General features: G+C 41.6%; 1 protein-coding gene across 2 annotated transcripts in view; it reads left to right on the plus strand.

Moving 5' to 3' along the window:
* Positions 1-5,129: 5,129 nt before the first annotated feature.
* Positions 5,130-18,163, plus strand: part of CAPRIN1 (cell cycle associated protein 1) — a 38,878-nt gene continuing 25,844 nt past the window's right edge. Inside the window, exons 1-2 of one of the 2 annotated variants that reach the window (XM_043580915.1) lie at positions 5,130-5,361; positions 5,943-6,158. In XM_043580915.1, the coding sequence (XP_043436850.1) occupies positions 5,943-6,158 (216 nt within the window). In that variant the 5' untranslated portion in view covers positions 5,130-5,361. The remainder of the gene's footprint in view (positions 5,362-5,942; positions 6,159-18,163) is intronic. The other variant, XM_043580916.1, reaches the window with a different exon arrangement.

Raw genomic sequence — 18,163 nt, forward strand, 5'->3', positions numbered from 1 at the left:
TCTTTAGTTTAGCAACTGAGTGCGAAGTACTGGAACAAATGACTACATTTTTGGCCCCATAAAATAGGGTTGACCAATTCCAGCATCACCATTATTTTGGTCTGGATAATTCTGTGCCGTCCGGTGCTTTGCGGGAGGTTTACAAGTATCCTTGGCCTCTACCCACACTATGTGTCAGTAGCACCTATCCTCCAAGTTGTGATAACTTAAAAATACCCCCAGACATTTGCCAAATGTCCTTGGGGGAGCAAAATTTACACAGGTTGAGAACCATTGAAATGGGAACCCTAAGTGAAGAGAATGTACAATTCATATAAGTAACTCTATGGAACATTTGAATGCCTGTGGTCAAAGTAGTTTTGCGTTTACATTAGAAATAGTGTGTAACTTCTAAGAGTGTTCAGTTAGAAACGACAGCGTTTTAAGAAATCTGAAAAAAAAATCTTATATCACTACAAAATATGAAGCATATCGCTAAAAGTAACATGAAGAAAGTTAAGGTGGACACATGAAAATGTAAGTGGAAAAGAAAGTTATCTCAGCTGATGACCACCATGTAAGAGGGCAAAGAGGCAGTACGGACCAACAATAATAATATCAATACCATACTGTATGTTAATACAGTAGGCAATATTGACAAAACATTTGTGCCAGGCGTATTGTTACTTCTGAGAATGCAGAGGTGAGAAAGAAAACAAAGTAACTGCCTTCTCTCATAAGGATCAGAGTCTAGTGGGGACTCAAGGGCACAGACAAATAGTTACCACATTGACTGAATTAGCATTAAAAGGGCAGTACTGGAAAAATTATGATAGCAGTATCTACTGCTCACTTGTGGTAAAATAACTGAAAATTTTAAGAGACTTTAAAAGCCTTACTGTGTGAGCAGTATAGTTCACACCCAGGCCAGGTTTCTGTCATCCTGACAGAGTTAATATAATTCAGACGGACGTACCCCTCTTTTGATTGTAAATAAACATGGCATTAGTTTATTGGGTGATTGAAGTTGAAGCAGCTGGACTATTTTGACAAAATGATCAGGATAAGCAGTTCAATTATTCACTTCACTTGTCTGTGAAGAATTCAGACGGCTGTGGTCCAATGAATTAAGTGAATGTCAACTTGGGAGATTTGTGTTATTAAAATATGTTGGGGCGCCTGGGTGGCGCAGTCGGTTAAGCGTCCGACTTCAGCCAGGTCACGATCTCGTGGTCCGTGAGTTCGAGCCCCGCGTCAGGCTCTGGGCTGGTGGCTCAGAGCCTGGAGCCTGTTTCTGATTCTGTGTCTCCCTCTCTCTCTGCCCCTCCCCCGTTCATGCTCTGTCTCTCTCTGTCCCAAAAATACATAAACGTTGAAAAAAAATTTTTTTTTAAAAATAAAATATGTTAATATTTGATACAGCTTTAAAACCAAGGTCTTGGGAGAAAGCGTTGTCCATTTATAGGCACACCTCATTGTGTTGCACTTTGCAGATACTGTGTTTTTTTACAAATTGGAGGTTTGTGGCAACCTTGTGTTAAAGCAAACAGCATCTTCTCATTTCATGTCTGTGTCACATTTTGGTAATTCTTACAGTATTTCAAACTTTTCATTATATTTCTTATGGTGTTCTGTGATCAGTGATTATGACTTACTGAAAGCTCAGATGATGGTTAGCAATTTTTAGCAGTATTTTAAAATTAAGGTACATACAGTATTTTTTTAGACCTATTACTGAACATTTAATAGACTACGGTATAGGGTGAACATAACTTTCATATGCACTGGGAAACTAAAAATTCATTTGACTCGCTTAATTGCAACGTTTGCTTTATCGTAGTGGTCTGGAACCGAACCCACAGTATCTCCAAGGTATGCCTGTATACACATATGCTCTCCCACTGGTTTGCTGGGAAAATGCTTTAATTTTCTTGTTTCTTCAGTGATCCAATTACCCCAAGCTACTGCATGGCTCTGGGTTAGAAAAAAAGGTTAAATAAGAAAAAGACAGTAAAGGATTAAAAATCCACATAACCATAGCTGCAGTACCTTTTTTGTCAAGTAGGAATCAGACAAATTTGGTTTGCTGGGCCCATGGCATTGGACTGGGGAGGAAGTTAGACAAACGATATTGATTTGCCTTAAAATTTATTGGTCTTCCTGGACTTGCTGACCTAAGTAAGCAACTGTGAACACATTCAAACACCAAGGAAATGGGGTTGGGATGACTGTACATAGGAAATGACAGTGTGGACAGCTATGCATATTCGCAAATATTTCTAGTTCACCTGGCTTCCTGCTAGGCATTTGATAGAACGGAGCCCTTTGGATGAATGGGATCATGTGACTCTTTCTGGCCAATGAGGTTTGAGCATACATGTGGCATGGCTGGCTGGGGTATTTGACAGCTAGAGATACTCCCTAGTTCTTTTCCTTATAATAATCAGCAACACACGAAATATGGTTTTATCAGCCTGAATCTCCTGAATGACTGTGAGCATAGCCCTCTGCTGAACCTTGATGGATGTATATCATGTCTTAAGCAGAAAATTGGCAAGCTTCTTCTGTAAAGTATGAGTATTTTAGGTTTTGCACACCATACTGACTGTATCACAACTACTCAGCTCTGCTCTGCGTGGCATGAAAGCAGCCATAGGAAATATATACGTGAATGGATGTGGCTGCAGCTCAAAAAAGCTTTACAAAAACAAAAGGCCACTTGGCCTTGGGACTATAGTTTGCAGACCAGACCCCTGCTTTAAGTCATAGACTTTTTAGGATTGTTACTGCAGCATAACCTAGCCCATCTTGATATACTGTGGGCTGTGAGATGGCCCCCCAAGTGAGAATCTTTGTCATCTGTGTTATCTTTCCTGCTCTCTCTTGATAACCTTTCCTTTTTCCTTGAAAAGCCTAACTTAGCTGACCATAACTGCTTCCATAACTGTTACTGATGTGCCAATGAAAGGCAGCAGTGGCCTCTCCTCACACCTTCTCTGGAGCCCTCTTCAGCTCAAACCTGAATCATTCATTAGAGGTCTCGGTATCATCGGTTTCTGTACTTTAGAATCACCAGGAGGAGGTGTTAAAAACAGATTGCTGGGCCCCACCCCTGGGGTTCCTGACTGTAGGTCTGGAGAGAATTTGTCTAGCAGACTATTTCATGTCTGATCTTAAAGACATTGGTCCAAGGAATAAAAGCAGTGCTTTTTTTTCTTCAAACTTCAATTTGTATGCACACATCAGCTGAGGAGCTCGTTAAAATGCAGATTAATACAGTAGGTCTAGGGTGGGGCCTGAGATTGTGATAGTGATAGAGGTCAGGCTGAGTACACTGAGTTGCAGGGGATATAGGATTCTAATCTTCCTTTCTAGCCTCTAGGTGTAGCAGTGCTAAACACAGTGCAGGTGCTTCAATCTTGAATAACCTTAGGTCAATATTGACTTGTCACACCTTACGATTTTGTTAGCAAACTCTGTTGGTTCTATTATCACAATACACAAAGCAACCAGCCACACATCACCACCGTCATTGTAACACCCTGACCTTGGCCACCACCACCTACCTGTGGGCCATATTTCAAAAGCCTCCTAATTGGGCCCCCAGATTCTGCTCTTGCCCCACTCTCCCTCTTACCTCTAATCCACACTCACGGTAAATTCTTTACATAGCAGCAAGAGGATTTCTTTTAAACACAGGTTGATTACATCACTCCCCTGCTTAAAACTATGTGTGCAGCGACTTCCCATTTCACTCAGCAAAGGCAAAAGTCCTTATGATGGTCTGGCAGGCTTCATAACACTGGATCTCTCTTAGATCTTTGACCTTATCTACTACTCTCTGCTTCAGTCACTGTGGCCTGCTTGCTGTTCTTGAACCCACTGAGCACACTCCCATCTCAGATCCTCAAACTGGGGTGTTGCCTCTACCTGGAAAATTCTTGCTCCAAGATAACTATTGGGCCTCCTTCCTCACTTCCTTCAGTTTGGTCTCAAGTGAACGGTAAGACTTTTCCTACTTTTTCTTCTGTATCATTTCAATATCTGACATTTTCTTTTCCTCACGTGAAATGAAGTTCCACAAAGATCTTTGTTTTGTTCACAGTCTCTAGCACTGAAGAGTTCTTAACACATAGTAAGGTGCTCAATAAATATTTGAATGAATAGGTAACATACTTTGCAGCTAACTGGAATATTTTAAGGCTGGAGGCTGCTGTTGTTTCCCTAGGCTCCCTCAGGATACACTGTTGCCAGCCAGTATTACTCATTTTATTCCCCAGGGAATAGTGGGTTTGGTATATAGTACTTCTCAAAATCCGTTTTCAGAGAATTGAAATTATAAATTGGTCATTTACTGTTGTCATACATTATGCGGCTGAAATTTCTGATCATGTTCCATACATTTTCTTCCAGCACTTGGCTTATTTTCTGTTCATTGTCCACACCCAACCCCACCACACCCCTATTTAATTACAGGACTGGAATAATTCCCTTTGAGCAAAAAAAATTTTGTTTTGTTTTGTATTTAACATTCTCTTGCGAGTATTAGGAATCCAAAACAAAAAGTCTGATTTGTGATACTCGGGTTTATTGGTTAAGTGTCATCTTAAGATAATTTTTAACATGAGTCCCGAGTTTTAAGACTTTTTATAAGCCACCCATCTTGCTCATTTCCAACGCGTTCTATAGGGAACTCCTATGTTACCGGGTGATTGTTTTGTGGGGGTTAGAGGCGAGCTTTTTTCCAAAGACCTTTTGGGGTGTGGGAATTTGCTTGCTCTGCATACAGAAGGAATTCTAGAAGCTGGGACTGCACCACCCACCCCACGTACCCCTAACTTGCAGAAACCTTTGCCCCCCGCCCCCCCCCCCCCCCCCCCCCTTGGCCCCAAGGCTCTTTACAGGGCAGGGGCCAGCTCCGATCCAGCTGCTTGACACCTATTGTCCCCGTTTGGACGTCAAGCGACTTCGCCTGAAGGACCCTAGGTTTGATTTTGCTCAAAACTCAGGACTCCGCTGGGGCACCCCTCCCGGAGCCGTCCCGACCTGCGCGGATCGACCGTCCCCCCGCAAGGGCAGGGGCTAGAGCGGCGCAGTAGGAGACCCGGTGGGCCCTTTCCCACAGGCGTTCGCGTCGGGCAGCCCGAGCGGCCGCGAAGGCCCCCGCCCGCAGCTTCTCCCGCCCCCTCCGCCCCAGAGGGCCGGCTGGCTAAGTCCCTCCCGCTCTCGGCTCTCCGCCTCACTAGCAGCGGCTCTCGGTGCAGCGGGGATAGGGCGAAGCGGCCTGCGCCCACGGAGTGCACGACACTGCCCGGAACGCACAGCCACCCTTGCCCCCTCAGCCGCCCACTCGGGATTTCCAGCGTCCTCTGCGCGCGCACGGTGAGCGCCACCCGGACCGAGGCGCTGACGGTGAAGAGGGCCGCTGCCCCGAGTGTCCTTTACCTCCGGATCGGCTGGACCTTCTCGAGGGGCTTGCTCCTCAAGTCTCCCCTTCCCCCTCCGCCCCCCCTCCCCCGGTCATTTCCAGTGCCCTTCTCCACCCTTCTCCGCCTCAGCCTCGACCTCTCTCCTCCCTCCTTTCCTCGCCAGGCGACGAGCGCTGGCCCACCCCGGCGGGGACCGTTGCACTGGCCGTTGGCGGCCGGCTCTGCGAGGCCCCGCCCCCGGCGCGAGCCTCGGTACCCCGGGGCTGGTAGGCCGAGCCGGCGGCCTGCGCGGGGGAGGGGCGGGCCGGGGGGGGGCGGTGCGAGGCCCGGCGGGGCGCCCTGCTGGCGGGTCGCGCGCGCGTCCGCGGTGTCTTCCTGCCCTCGCGGCGCGCGCCGGCCCCATCCCCACCCCCACCCGCTCGCGCAGGCTCCCGCCCGCTGCGCGTTTTGTCCCGCGTCTCGCCCCGTCCGCCGCCTGACTCGCCGCTCTTGTCCTTCCTCCCGCTTTTTCTTGTCTCCTCTCACGGTCTAAAGATGCCCTCGGCCACCAGCCACAGCGGAAGCGGCAGCAAGTCGTCCGGACCGCCACCCCCGTCGGGTTCCTCCGGGAGTGAGGCGGCGGCGGGGGCCGGGGCAGCTGCGCCGGCTTCCCAGCACCCCGTAACCGGCACCGGCGCTGTCCAGACCGAGGCCATGAAGCAGATCCTCGGGGTGATCGACAAGAAACTTCGGAACCTGGAGAAGAAAAAGGTGCCAGGAGTTGGCGGGGAAGGGAGGGTTTGATGCTCCAATCCTGACTGCTGTGGCCTGCCCTCTTCCCGTCCCTGTCGCATCCCCTCCACCCATCCCCACCCCCCACGCCCGGCCTGCTCTGTAAACGGAGCTTCGAGCCCTGAAAACGGGCTCCTAGGGGAGGTGCTTGTCACCTGACCCGGACGGGGCGCTCTCCCCCCCCTCCCGCCCCGGCCGCTTTATTACTCTCCTCCGGCAGTGGGCCAGGCTTCTTGGCCTTTGGGAGTGGGATGTGTAAGGGCGGGGGCCTGCCCTGTCGCCAGACTTCGCCGTGTGATACCCTTCCCTCCGTCACCGAGGCCCGATTTCTTTGACGAGGGCCAGCGGGGAGAAATGAAGGGGTCCCGGTGAGGGGGCTCAGGGCTCAACCCACCGCCTGGTGGAGTTGGGGCGGCCTACGTCCTACAGTCGTGGGGTTGGTCCGCTCGGTTACCGTGTACTTGAGGCCTGTTCGGTGTGCCCTCACCTCTCTTGGGAGAGAAGTGTGATTTCACCCAGAATTGCTTCTGTGTCAGGCCCCTTTTGAGTGTGTCTTCGATTTGCTACCCCCCCCCCGCCCCCATCTGATGGGCGCCCCCACGTTTCCTTCTTTGTTTCGATTGTCTAGGTGCCCCCCTGAGCCTCAAGCTCAACTCGATCCCGAGAAGATTTTCTGCGGCGGCTCTTTGCCCCTCCGGGACTTTAGAGAGGGATGGGAGGGAGACGGCCACGATCGAGATTCGTTGGGGGGCGTGGGTCCGTGTTAGACCGAGGGGATCGCCAGGTCTCCGGGCACATGGAGAGAGCGTCTAACATGGCGGCGGCTGCGAGGAGAGGGAAGCGCTTTACAGGAGCTGCATTGTGAGCACAAAGCGAAAGCAGAGGGGGAGGGCAGCGACCAGGCAGCCGCCCCGGCTGGCCTTCCTCGCCCCCCTCCGAAAAACAGTCGAGCCACACCCACAATTTTTTGGATTCAATAGTTTGCCATTCTAGGTCACACCGTGAGGTTTATCTTCAAGTAGGCCTTTTGTTTTATGCTTTCAGTGCAGGACAGTGTACCAACTCTGTTTGGAGCGGCACGTGTGTGTGTGTGTGTGTGTGTGTGTGCGCGTGCCTGTGTGGGTGTGTACGTATGTAGAGAAAGGGTCTCGGCAGAGTGGATAATTCCACCTTCAGTAAGACTGGAGGTGGAAAGGGAGAAGCAAATCAGTAGTATGAAAAATTGGATAATTACATATGTGACTATTATGCAAACTTTTTGCCTTTTACCTTAAGAAAAATAACTTTGCTTGGATAACTTTCGTTTGTCTGCTTCTAGTAAGACATTTATTATAAAACATCTTGAATTTTGAAGAAGTCATTTAAGAATGTTTATTTAGTCACCCACCTAACAGTGTTACTTAAGATGTTGTTTGAGATAGTAGCTATTTAAAATTTGGGCCAAATAACTTGAAGAAAATGGTGACATTTAGGCCTTAATTACTTTAATTGCTTGTTTAATTGATTTTATAGTTTTTGGGAGTTTTAAAAGACATTTTTAGATTAGATACTAATCTGTCTCATTTTTTCTACTGGGGATATTACTTGAATTTCTTAGCTTTTATTTGAAATCGAGAAATGCACTAATTGTGGATGTCTCCTACCTTTTGGTGATACTCTATTTTGATAAACAAGTGTAGTTTATTATAAATGATAAAAGTAATAGATGAATCAATATCAGCAAAGCAACAAAAGTATTTTACTTGTAAAGTAGTTGCATTTAAATACGTATTAGAATAAGCATGCCCAAGGCCAGTATCTTCTGAGTCTGCCATCTGAATCAAGATTTAGGAATCTTTTTAAAACCTCTTGCTACAATAAATCCCATCAGTCTGGTTGATGCCTGAGTGGTTTAATTTTCAAAATTCTTCTAGGATAGGAATCAAAAATAGTAATGATGTAGTAAATGTTAACTATAGACATATAAATGTAGATATTCATATTTTAAGGACTGAAAAGTAATTTTTCAAAGCCCTTAATGTAAAGTCAGGTACTGATTAGCAACCAATTTAGTTATGACATGACTGATTCTAGTGCTCCAAATGAGTATGGAAAAAAATTAGTTTTTAAGCCCCATGAGGACCTGAACAATGATAGGTCACCTGTGTATGTGTTTATATTGTATACATTGCCTAACACCTGCCACCCCCACCCCCATAGAAGAGAAAGTAATTACAGACTTAGGCTAGTAAGTACTGAAAAATTCTCTTGTAATGGTGGAGGGAAAAAACCTCACAAAGTAACAGAAGTATTTCGTCTTTTTTTTTTTTTTTTGGGGGTCTTATTATTTTGAGTGCTAGGTAGTAGAAAGGTCAAATTACAGGTAAGCTTTTTGGTAACTCACAGACTGAGCTACCTACTTGTTAAATAGCTAAGTTGGCAGTATGTTGTGACTATTGAAATTAAGTTTTACTTTTTGAGAGACTTAAGGATTTTGGATTTTTCTCAAAGCACATCTGGTTTCTAGTTTATATTGCATTTTTTCTATATCTAGATTTACTGTATGAAAATGTGATTTTTTTTCAAAACATGATTAATTTTTCAGTAGTGAGCATTTCTAATAAACCTAAAATAGGATTTACTTTACAAGTCAGTTTTGAATCTTTATAAACCTTTATGCAGTAAAGGAAGATGGTATTTATAAATAACTGGGTTTCTTTTTATTTCAGTCCATTTAGCAACTTCTGTTTGAGCTATATTTTAGACTTGACCTATTCGTAACGGTCTTCAGGACAAAATCTTTTTTTTTTTTTAATCTTGATTTATTTTTGAGAGAGAGAGACAGAGAGACAGAAAGACGGAGCGGGAGCTGGGGAGGAGCAGAGAGGGAGACAGGAATCCGAAGCAGGCTCCAGGTTCCAAAGCCTTCAGCACAGAGCCTGATGTGGGGCTCGAACTCACGACCGTGAACTCATGACCTGAGCTGAAGTCGGACACTTAACCAACTGAGCCACCCAGGTGCCCCAAAATCTCTTTTTTAATGGATTCTAAAATCCAGTGTCCTGACCAAAGTTACTACTAGAAATGTATTATCATTTAGTTTAAGACTTGGAGAATTGCAGTAATTTTATTGTACTTCATTTAAAAAAACAAAGTATTTGTTAATTTTCTGATAAGTCAAGCCATTAGAAGAAAGCTAAGCATCTGTTCAGTAAGAATGCATGCTTAACATTAATTAAATATGATACTATTATGTAATGCAACTAAATGGCCTGGTAGTTTTTGAAATTTGGGTTTATAAAGACTATACTATGTATATGCTTAGCAAACAGAAGAAATGCAGTTATAATCAAAAGAATCAAGTGCAAAACTCCATTTACAAATCTTTTAATTTTTATAAGTAATAGAAATTGCCAAGTTCTCTTCATCAGTTTGTTGGTATAAAACGGGGCTATAGGCTAGGCAAGATGTTATTTTGAAACCAAGTTTTAATTTTCACTGAAGAGAGAGCTTATTTATATGGTGAGATGTAATCAGTTTTGATGTAGAATAAAGGATGTTTAAATAGATGACATTTAAAATTTTTATGCTTTTTGTAAGTATAATAGGTTTAGACACTAAAGATTTTGGTAGGTGAAAGATTAACCACTGTTCTCTTGCAGAGCAGTCTGACAGCTTTGTAACCAATATGTGACCAAGACAGATAGCCAAAGTGTACTGTTTTTCATCTACTCTCTCAAGTCTTTTTTGCTCTTTAGATCTTTTTAGTTAATTTACTGAAAAAAGATGCTATCATTGTTAGGGTAACATTTCTTTTTAGAGCATTGCAGTGTGCCTCTACTTAGAATTTTCAATGCAGCTTTTCTACAGAATTTCTTTGCTAAGTATTTTGAAATAATAACATTCTCAACTATTTTATAAGTAAAATCTTTCCTTGGGGCTAACATCTGAAGTTTTTCTTGACAGTTGAAATTGCTGATGTATCCTCTTCTCCCATTGGTTGCATGAACTATTTCTCTGCAATGCAGAGGGCAAGATTACTTTGTTTTGCATTCACCTTGTCACAGGAAAAAAAAAAAACCCAAACATTTATAATGCTTCATTTGTTTCTCTCTGCCTGCCTGCCTGGGTGTGGGTGTGGGTGTGGGTGTGTGTGTGTGTGTGTGTGTGTGTGTGTGTGTTAGGGAGAGAGAGAGAAAGAGAAGTATTTAAAATTTGAATTTAAAAAGGAAAAGATATGAATTTCCTCGTGTAATAATTATGTTTTTCTTGCATGAGAGTAGAATCCCAAGTATTATAATGAGAATGAATTGGTTTAACCTGACCATGTTATTTTGCTCTAGAAAATTCCCATGTGGCAAATATTTGTATTAGAATACATTTTGTGTGACTTAGAGATTAAACATACAGTTTGTTATAATTTTATGTAATTAGTACCTTAGTTTACATTTAGGAGGAGAGGAAGATTAGTACTGTTTCATCTTTTAAAAAAATTAAATTCTTTCAAAGGTTAAAATTATAACAACCTGACATCGATCTTATTGTTATACTGTTAATAGAATCTAAGATCTTTTAAGGCCTTAAAGTCATCTTAGAATTTATTCTAATTCATTTTATGGAAGAGTTCATTCAGATGCCCATGTAAAGTCAACCAGTTTGGAAAGAGTGAATTCTAAGGTCTCTGGTTTTATGGGAAAAATTAGAATTTGTAATGTTCTGCAACATAAGTATTTTTCATGTTTAAGCCAATACTGTAGAACCAGGTGAAGGCTTTAACTTAAATCTTTAATTTTAGAGTTCCTCTGTTTTAAAATGCTGAAAGCAAAAAGAAAAAGCTTTTTATTTCTTCATTGTTCGACCTTTATTAGTATCTTGTTAAATTGTGTTTTTAGGCTGTCCAGGTAATGGGTCTTGAGAAGAACAGTACAAGTAAAGCCCCATTGTATCAGGTGTCATTGGGACATCTGTATTGTTGTAATGAAATGAACTTTTAAAGTTTAAATTCTGATCTTTCTCTTTGTGCTTAAGTAAGCCCTGATGCACACTGGTCCGTCTTAATGCAGGCTTGGTATGTCGTAGACCAGATAATTTGGGAAAAGTGTTACCAGTAAAGCAGTAGGAGGTGTGTCAACCTTTCCGTATTCTTATATTACAGGCTTTGGATATTTTTTTAGTAATTGGTCCCTTTCTCTGGTGGCAGTGAATTGTATGTAAGCAGTAGAGAAGAGTAAGAGGAGTAGCAGAAGAGACAGTATCAGCCAAAGTTGGAATTGTAAATTGCTTGGCTTCTGCTCATTTCTTTATTTCTCCCCCTAGCTGTACCAGTGCTTTTGTTGGATAGAGTATGAGTGTAAAAACATACATGACAGAGACTTTATTGGGCAGAGTTCAGAATTCATATTTCCTGAGGAAAAGGGAAGGTGTGCTTTTTGGCTGTGCTCAGCTAAAGGATGCTGTTTCCTTTAACTTCCTGTACTACCTATTGTCTCTACACTTCCTTGACATTTTGTATTGTCTTATGCTCTTACCTTACGTGTTTTTCTAAATAGGTAGTTAAGCTCCTTGGGGAGTATGAATGACAGCATATTGGGCCTTACACATGGTAAATGCTAAATATTTGTTAGTTTGACTGAATCATTATATAGAAATATTTGTAGCTTCATCAGTAAAATCCTGTTAAGACGGATTAACCCATGAGGGAGAAAATGCTTTTTGTACAGAGCTGTTTACTTCAGTGTTTTTACTGAGATGGAATTTTTCCTGAAGAATTTTCTTTTGATCTATTTTTTAAGCGAGTAGAGTTCTTTAGGCCAGTAGAGCACTTTTATAATTTTTTTAAAAAAATATTTATTTTTGAGAGAGAGAGAGACACACACAAAGCCCAAGAAGTGGAGTGGCAGAGAGAGAGAGGCAGACACAGAATCTGAATCAGGCTCCAGACTCCAGACTCCAAGCTCAGCACGGAGCCTGACGCGGGTCTTGAAACCATGACCCTTGAGATCATGACCTAAGCGGAAGTTGGACGCTTAACTGACTGAGCCACCCAGGCACCCCCTGCAAGTTGAGCACTTCTAAAATCTTGGTGCTATAAGCACAATTTGTAAATAGTCTTAGGAAGGAGAATAGATGATTCTTTGTATTTGAACCATTGTAAATGATTAGAAATTTTCATTGTATTCCCCTTAATATTGTTATCTAGCCATAGAAATAACTGAAATATACTTTAATCATTGGGAAAAAACCTTTTGGTCTCCATTTTAAGTGAATTACAGTTCTCATCTTTTTACATTGAACTCTGAATAGAGTTTCTAAATCATTCATGTAACGAATATACTATACTCATTCTACTGAGTAGTTTGGTTAAAGCAACTAATAATTCAAAAGATACTTGTTAAGATTGTTGATAATCATTTGTTTTTCAGATGCACAAGATTTAGACTTAAGAATTCAAAGTGGGTGATGCCGGAACTCTTCAAAATTATCCTTTTTTGTTTTCCTACTAGGGTTAGCTGCTTCCATTCATTCAGGCTTAACTGCATAATTAACAACCATGGACAAGGAATAAGGATTATCTGTTACCTTTTTTTCCCCTTTTTAGTTGGACAAAAGTCCTGTCAAGTTAAACTCCTGGTTACTTATTTGCTTGAAAGATTATCTTACAAATTGTCTTAGAAAACCTCTAAGTTAGGAGCACCTGGGTGGCTCAGTCGGTTAAGTGTCTGACCCTCGGTTTTGGCTCAGGTCATGATCTCGTGGTTTTGTGAGTTCAAGCCCCACATCAGGCTTTGAGCCTGCTTGGGATTCTCTCTCTCCCTCTCTGTCCCTTCCCCACTCCTGCTGTCTTGGTGTCTCTCAAAATAAAAAAAAAAAATAAACTTAAAAAATATTAAAAATAAAAAACAAAAAAGAAAACACCTAATTTAGCATCCTCTTACTGTTCTTAGTGTTAAGAAATCCTGCATTCTTGACAAGTGTTCATTCAGTTTCTGCATTAATCAGTCTTCTAGGGCCTGGTAGAATGCTCATTTCTCTGTGAAAGTCGATTTCATTTTTGAACAACTCTTTAAGATCTTGATGCTAGTCACCTCTCAACCCACTCTTCCTCTGTCCTACACAATATTTAATATTTGTTTTCTGGAACAGCTCAGACTTCTGCTACATGAGAAGTCTTCCAGCATTAGAAGAGCACTGTTAGGGATCATCTATGGATTGTACTATATGTTCTCTCTACCCTCCTTTTTATAATTGAGAAAACTTTTGTTTCATACGGTCTTTCCTGTGAAGTTTATTAGCAACTAATTGTCATTTGAACTGGTGGAGGGTAAGCAGGAGGCAGTCAGCTGCCTACCATTATATGGGCAAAGTCAGAACTGATGTTTCTAGGTGAAGAACAGGGAATGTAGGGACTGGGGACTTGAAATAATGTCTAGAAAGTCCACTGAAGATTATGGAAAGTTGACAAGAAAAATCTTTATCTTTTGTTTTTACATTTGTCTTTCTATAGGTTTTCAGTACTGAGAAGTGATTTATTTGGCCTGGAGACACAAAATAGCTTCTAGATGGGTGCTCTTACTACTTTTGTTATTTTAGGCTTTATTTTTAAATTTTCTGTCTCAGTGTGGAGATCTTCTTAATTCAGAACAGAAGGTACAGTTTCTTGGGTAGCTAAGCTAGTTTTTTTCAGATGTCCCCTCCTAATCTTTCTTGTTGTGACTGTTTATAATTGTCTAGTTAAGGAATTTGGTTTTTTGGAGTCTCTCCTTTGCTATTTCTTTTTAATTGTGTAATTAAAAAAAATGTTTTCTTTATTCATTTATGAAATTTCAGATCTAACAGGAAGGAAGGAAAGAAAGCTCAGGAGGATAGCTGTTCTGGATATTCATCATCTGGCATCCTCACAGCACTGTATTGAATTTTTAAAAACCATTTCAGTTAAGTAACTTTGGTGGTGGTGAAAAAATCTTTGGGAAGAGTGAAAGATCTAGGTGTACTGCGATTAAGTCACCTAATTTTTACTCTGGTGAAAGGAAGGGAGGAAAACAGCAGCAGGGCAAAAATGAAACGTAGCAATGTCTAGAATCCAGAGTGACAAAAAAGAGGGGTGTAATGAGGCACAAATGATTTTTCTGGGACTTATGACCTTAGGCAAGTTACTAACTGCCCTTTCAGTTTCTAATTAGGTGAAATATGATTGATAATAGTCCTTGCTGATAGGGTTAGCTACCTGATATTTTAAATTTGAATGTCACGTAGTGAATACTGTCAGCTATTAAAAGCAACAAAGAAACAGGAGATAGGGGATAGGACTGGGCTGTACTTCTTGGGTAATCATTTGTCAGGACCACATATACATATAATCTTTTGACATTTACTGGGCATAGTCACATCTCCATACTATGGTTCCCCTTTAGAGACCAGATAATCTGGGAAATGGCCTGATTTTTATCTTAATCATATGTGGTGCTATAAGTGAACCTTTAATACTCTTAGGATGCTCAATAGTTTGAAAAGGAGCCCTAAATAGAATTTCTAAATAATTATTTCCAGATAGAATGTAAGAGAGCAGGTTTTTGTTACCAGTTTCGTGATAGGCTCTTTGATAAAGATTTCCTTTTATGCTAGGAAAACAACTCCATTTTCTAGAAAAAAATACTTAATGTTCATTTTATGTGGATGATATGTGTATCAGCCAATTTATTAACTAGGTGTTAGGCAGCCATGTTCTAGCTTAGGGAAGAAACAAAAAAAGCTGTGTTTGTGTGGAGCCCTTTGCTCCTATCCTTGCCCCTTTGCGTTCATCGGAGTTCATGTTGGATCAGTCATTGTGAAAGGCAGTTTCTTATTTATATATTGATTTAGTTCATACTGCAAATTTTAACCTCAAATGCACAGTTTTTCTACTTGGACTTAATTTAAGCCATTTAGATGGGATGTGACCATAGGAATGAAGTTTGTCTTTGAGTAGTCTACTCATGAGACTAGTGCAGATACATCCTTTTTTTTTTCTTTTTGAGATCTCTGAAAGCTACTTAGGAGTGAGCTGAGATTGCAAACCAACCTCATTTTTCAAAGGTAGAAAATTAAACCAGTTGATTTTTCTATGAGGCTTTCTGTTTCTAGTGCAAAATTTGGCACTCACCAGTGAGTTTAAGTGCTCTAAACTTCTGGAGCTTGGCTCACAATGCAGAACTTAATAAAAGTAGTATTTATGAATGGAAGATGGTACCCCTTCAATGTTTGGATCATAAATGGATTTTTTCTTATGTAACTAGTGACTAGGTTAAATAGATTTATAAGCTGGTTTAGAAAACCACTATTCAACAGGTTTTCGGAGTTTAATGTTAAACCTTTAACCAAATTGAGGTTGCCATATAATGTGTTTTATGGTCACAGTTTGTATTGGTTGTGTTGATTCAGAATAATTTCTTATTTCTAAGACTCAATTGCAATGTATTTGATCTAGGTTAGTGTTTCTCAAACTTAAGCACACATTAGAATCAACCAGAGGGCTTGTTAAAACACAGATTGCTGGGTCCCAGCCCCCAGAGTTTCTGATTTAATAGGTCTGGGGTGGTGCCTGAGAATTTACATGTCATTTTTCTTTTTTAAAGATTTAATTTTGGTGGTGGAGTGCCTGGGTGACTCTGTTGGTTAAACATCCGACCTTTGATTTCAGATCAGGTCATGATCTCATGGTTTGTGAGTTCGAATCCCACATCGGTCTCTGCAATGGCAGTGCAGAACCTGCTTGGGATTCTCTCTCTCTGCCTCTCATTCTCTCTCTCAAAAAAAAAAAAATTAATTTTGTAAAAGTAATTTCTACACCCAGCGTGGGCTGTAACTCAACAACCCCAAGATCGAAGTCGCATGCTCCACCAACTGAACCAGCCAGGTACCCTGAGAATTCACATTTCTATTAAGTTCCTAGCTGTTGCTGATGTATTGCTGGTTTGGGGACCACACTTTGGAAATCACTGACTTGCAGACTAATACAGGGTCTCTGCTATGTAGAGTTAATTACGTGTAATAGTGAACAGAGGTGCCTTTGGTTCAAATTTCATGGTGATGAAAGTCTTTATACACCCAAGCAACCAGGAGATCCTGTATTACATGGACAAAGGAAAAAAAAACACCTAGTGCCTTTTAATGTAGAACACTTTTTTCATTGTCTTTGCAGTCTTATTAGTAAGTTTTGAGTTTCCTCAAATGAGAGCTGTTTATTAGGCACTTTGATCAGACTCAGCATCTTGCTTTTTTAAAGGTCGGGTAAGGACAAGGGGACGGAATATTTATAACAGTAATATAGCAAGTGTTAATGGCTATATAGAGGAACAAATGTAAAGCTGTAATGAAACTTTTGTTTTATTATGGTTAGAAAAATGTTCATGAAAGACCTGTAGTTTCCATTCATTTGATTAACTTTTTTTTTATTGGACACTATAGCTGTATTAATTCATCTTACCAGATATAAGGAAGTGTGGTCTGCTTTTGAAAATCTTCTGTTAAAGACGCTTGAGATTTTTAAGTTATGTCATGATTTTTGAACATATTTCTTCTGTCACAGTGAACTGTCATTTCTTGTGGTGTTAGTGGCAGTCCTTCCTTTCAAAATTAGGGCTCTTGGGGTGCCTGGGTGGCTCATTCGGTTAAATGTCCAACTTTGGCTCAGGTCATGATCTTGTAGTCTGTAGGTATGAGCCCTGCATTGGGCTCTGTGCTGACAGCTCAGAGCCTGGAGCCTGCTTCAGATTCTTTGTCTCCCTCTGTCCCTCCCCCGCTTGCACACGCTCTCTCTCAAAAATAACATTAAATTTTTTTAAATTATGGCTCTTAAATTGTTATGAATTGATAAATTTGAAACCTGTTATAGCAATATAAAAATCAAAAGAAACAGATGTACGAGTTCTAATGAAATAGATCTTTGTTTTGGCTGCACAGAGTCCTTTTGCCTATTTTTTGGTGACGGTATTTCATGAAGATGTGTACTGTGAAACCGAGTTTTGCATAGCAGCTGCTTTCCCTTTCTTTTGATTTCTCTTTTACCCTTGTTCCAGTTACTCCTGTGTGATAAATCACTCCAAAACTTCATTTTATTATGCACACATTCTGCCTGTTAGGGATTCAGATAGGACACACAGTGGGGTTGGTGTCTCTGCGCTAATGATTCCTGGGGCCTCAGCTGGGAAGACTAATAATGCTTGTTTGCTTCATGTCTGGTACTTGGGCTATGATTCTAACACTAGGATTGCTGACCAGAATTCTTAAATAAGACCTCTTTGTGGCTTGGCCTCCTCGTAGGATGGCAACCTCAGGGTTGTTGGACATCTTTTATTTATTTTTATTTTTTTAAGTGTTTATTTTTTGAGAGAGAGAGAGGCAGAGCATGCGCAGGGGAGGGGCAGAGAGAGAGGGAGACACAGAATCGGAAGCAGGCTGCAGGCTCTGAGCTGTCAGCACAGAGCCTGATGCGGGGCTTGAACCCACAAACCGTGAGAAGGGTTATTGGACTTCTTAAATGATAGCTTGGGACTCCAAATGTTTTTAGTGACTAGCAAATAGGATAGAGATACATTGCTTTTATGACACAGCCTTGGAAGTTGTACAGGATCACTTCCACTGTACTCTGTTGGTTGAACCCCACTTAGTACAATGGCAGGGGAATTGGACTAGTTCTTAATGGTGCAGTGAGCAGTATGTAGACCTACAGATGTGGCCATTTTTGGAAAATGCGATCTGCCGTAGAGTTTGGGTTGGATAAATACTAAATTTGATATTGTGTAGAAAATTGGAGCTTTGCTTTTCTCTAAAGGTTATTTATTTTGAGAGAGAGAACGTGGAGGAGGGGTAGAGAGAGGGAGAGAATTCCAAGCAGGCTCCTCACTGTCAGCTTGGAGTCCAGTGTGTGGCTCAAACTCATGAACCATGAGATCATGACCTGAGCCAAAACCAAGAGCTGGACGCTTAACCAGCTGAGCCATGCAGGTGCCCTTGGAGCTTTTCTCCTT

This window comes from Prionailurus bengalensis, chromosome D1 (genome assembly GCF_016509475.1).
Source record: "Prionailurus bengalensis isolate Pbe53 chromosome D1, Fcat_Pben_1.1_paternal_pri, whole genome shotgun sequence".
In the NCBI taxonomy this organism is placed as follows: domain Eukaryota; kingdom Metazoa; phylum Chordata; class Mammalia; order Carnivora; family Felidae; genus Prionailurus; species Prionailurus bengalensis.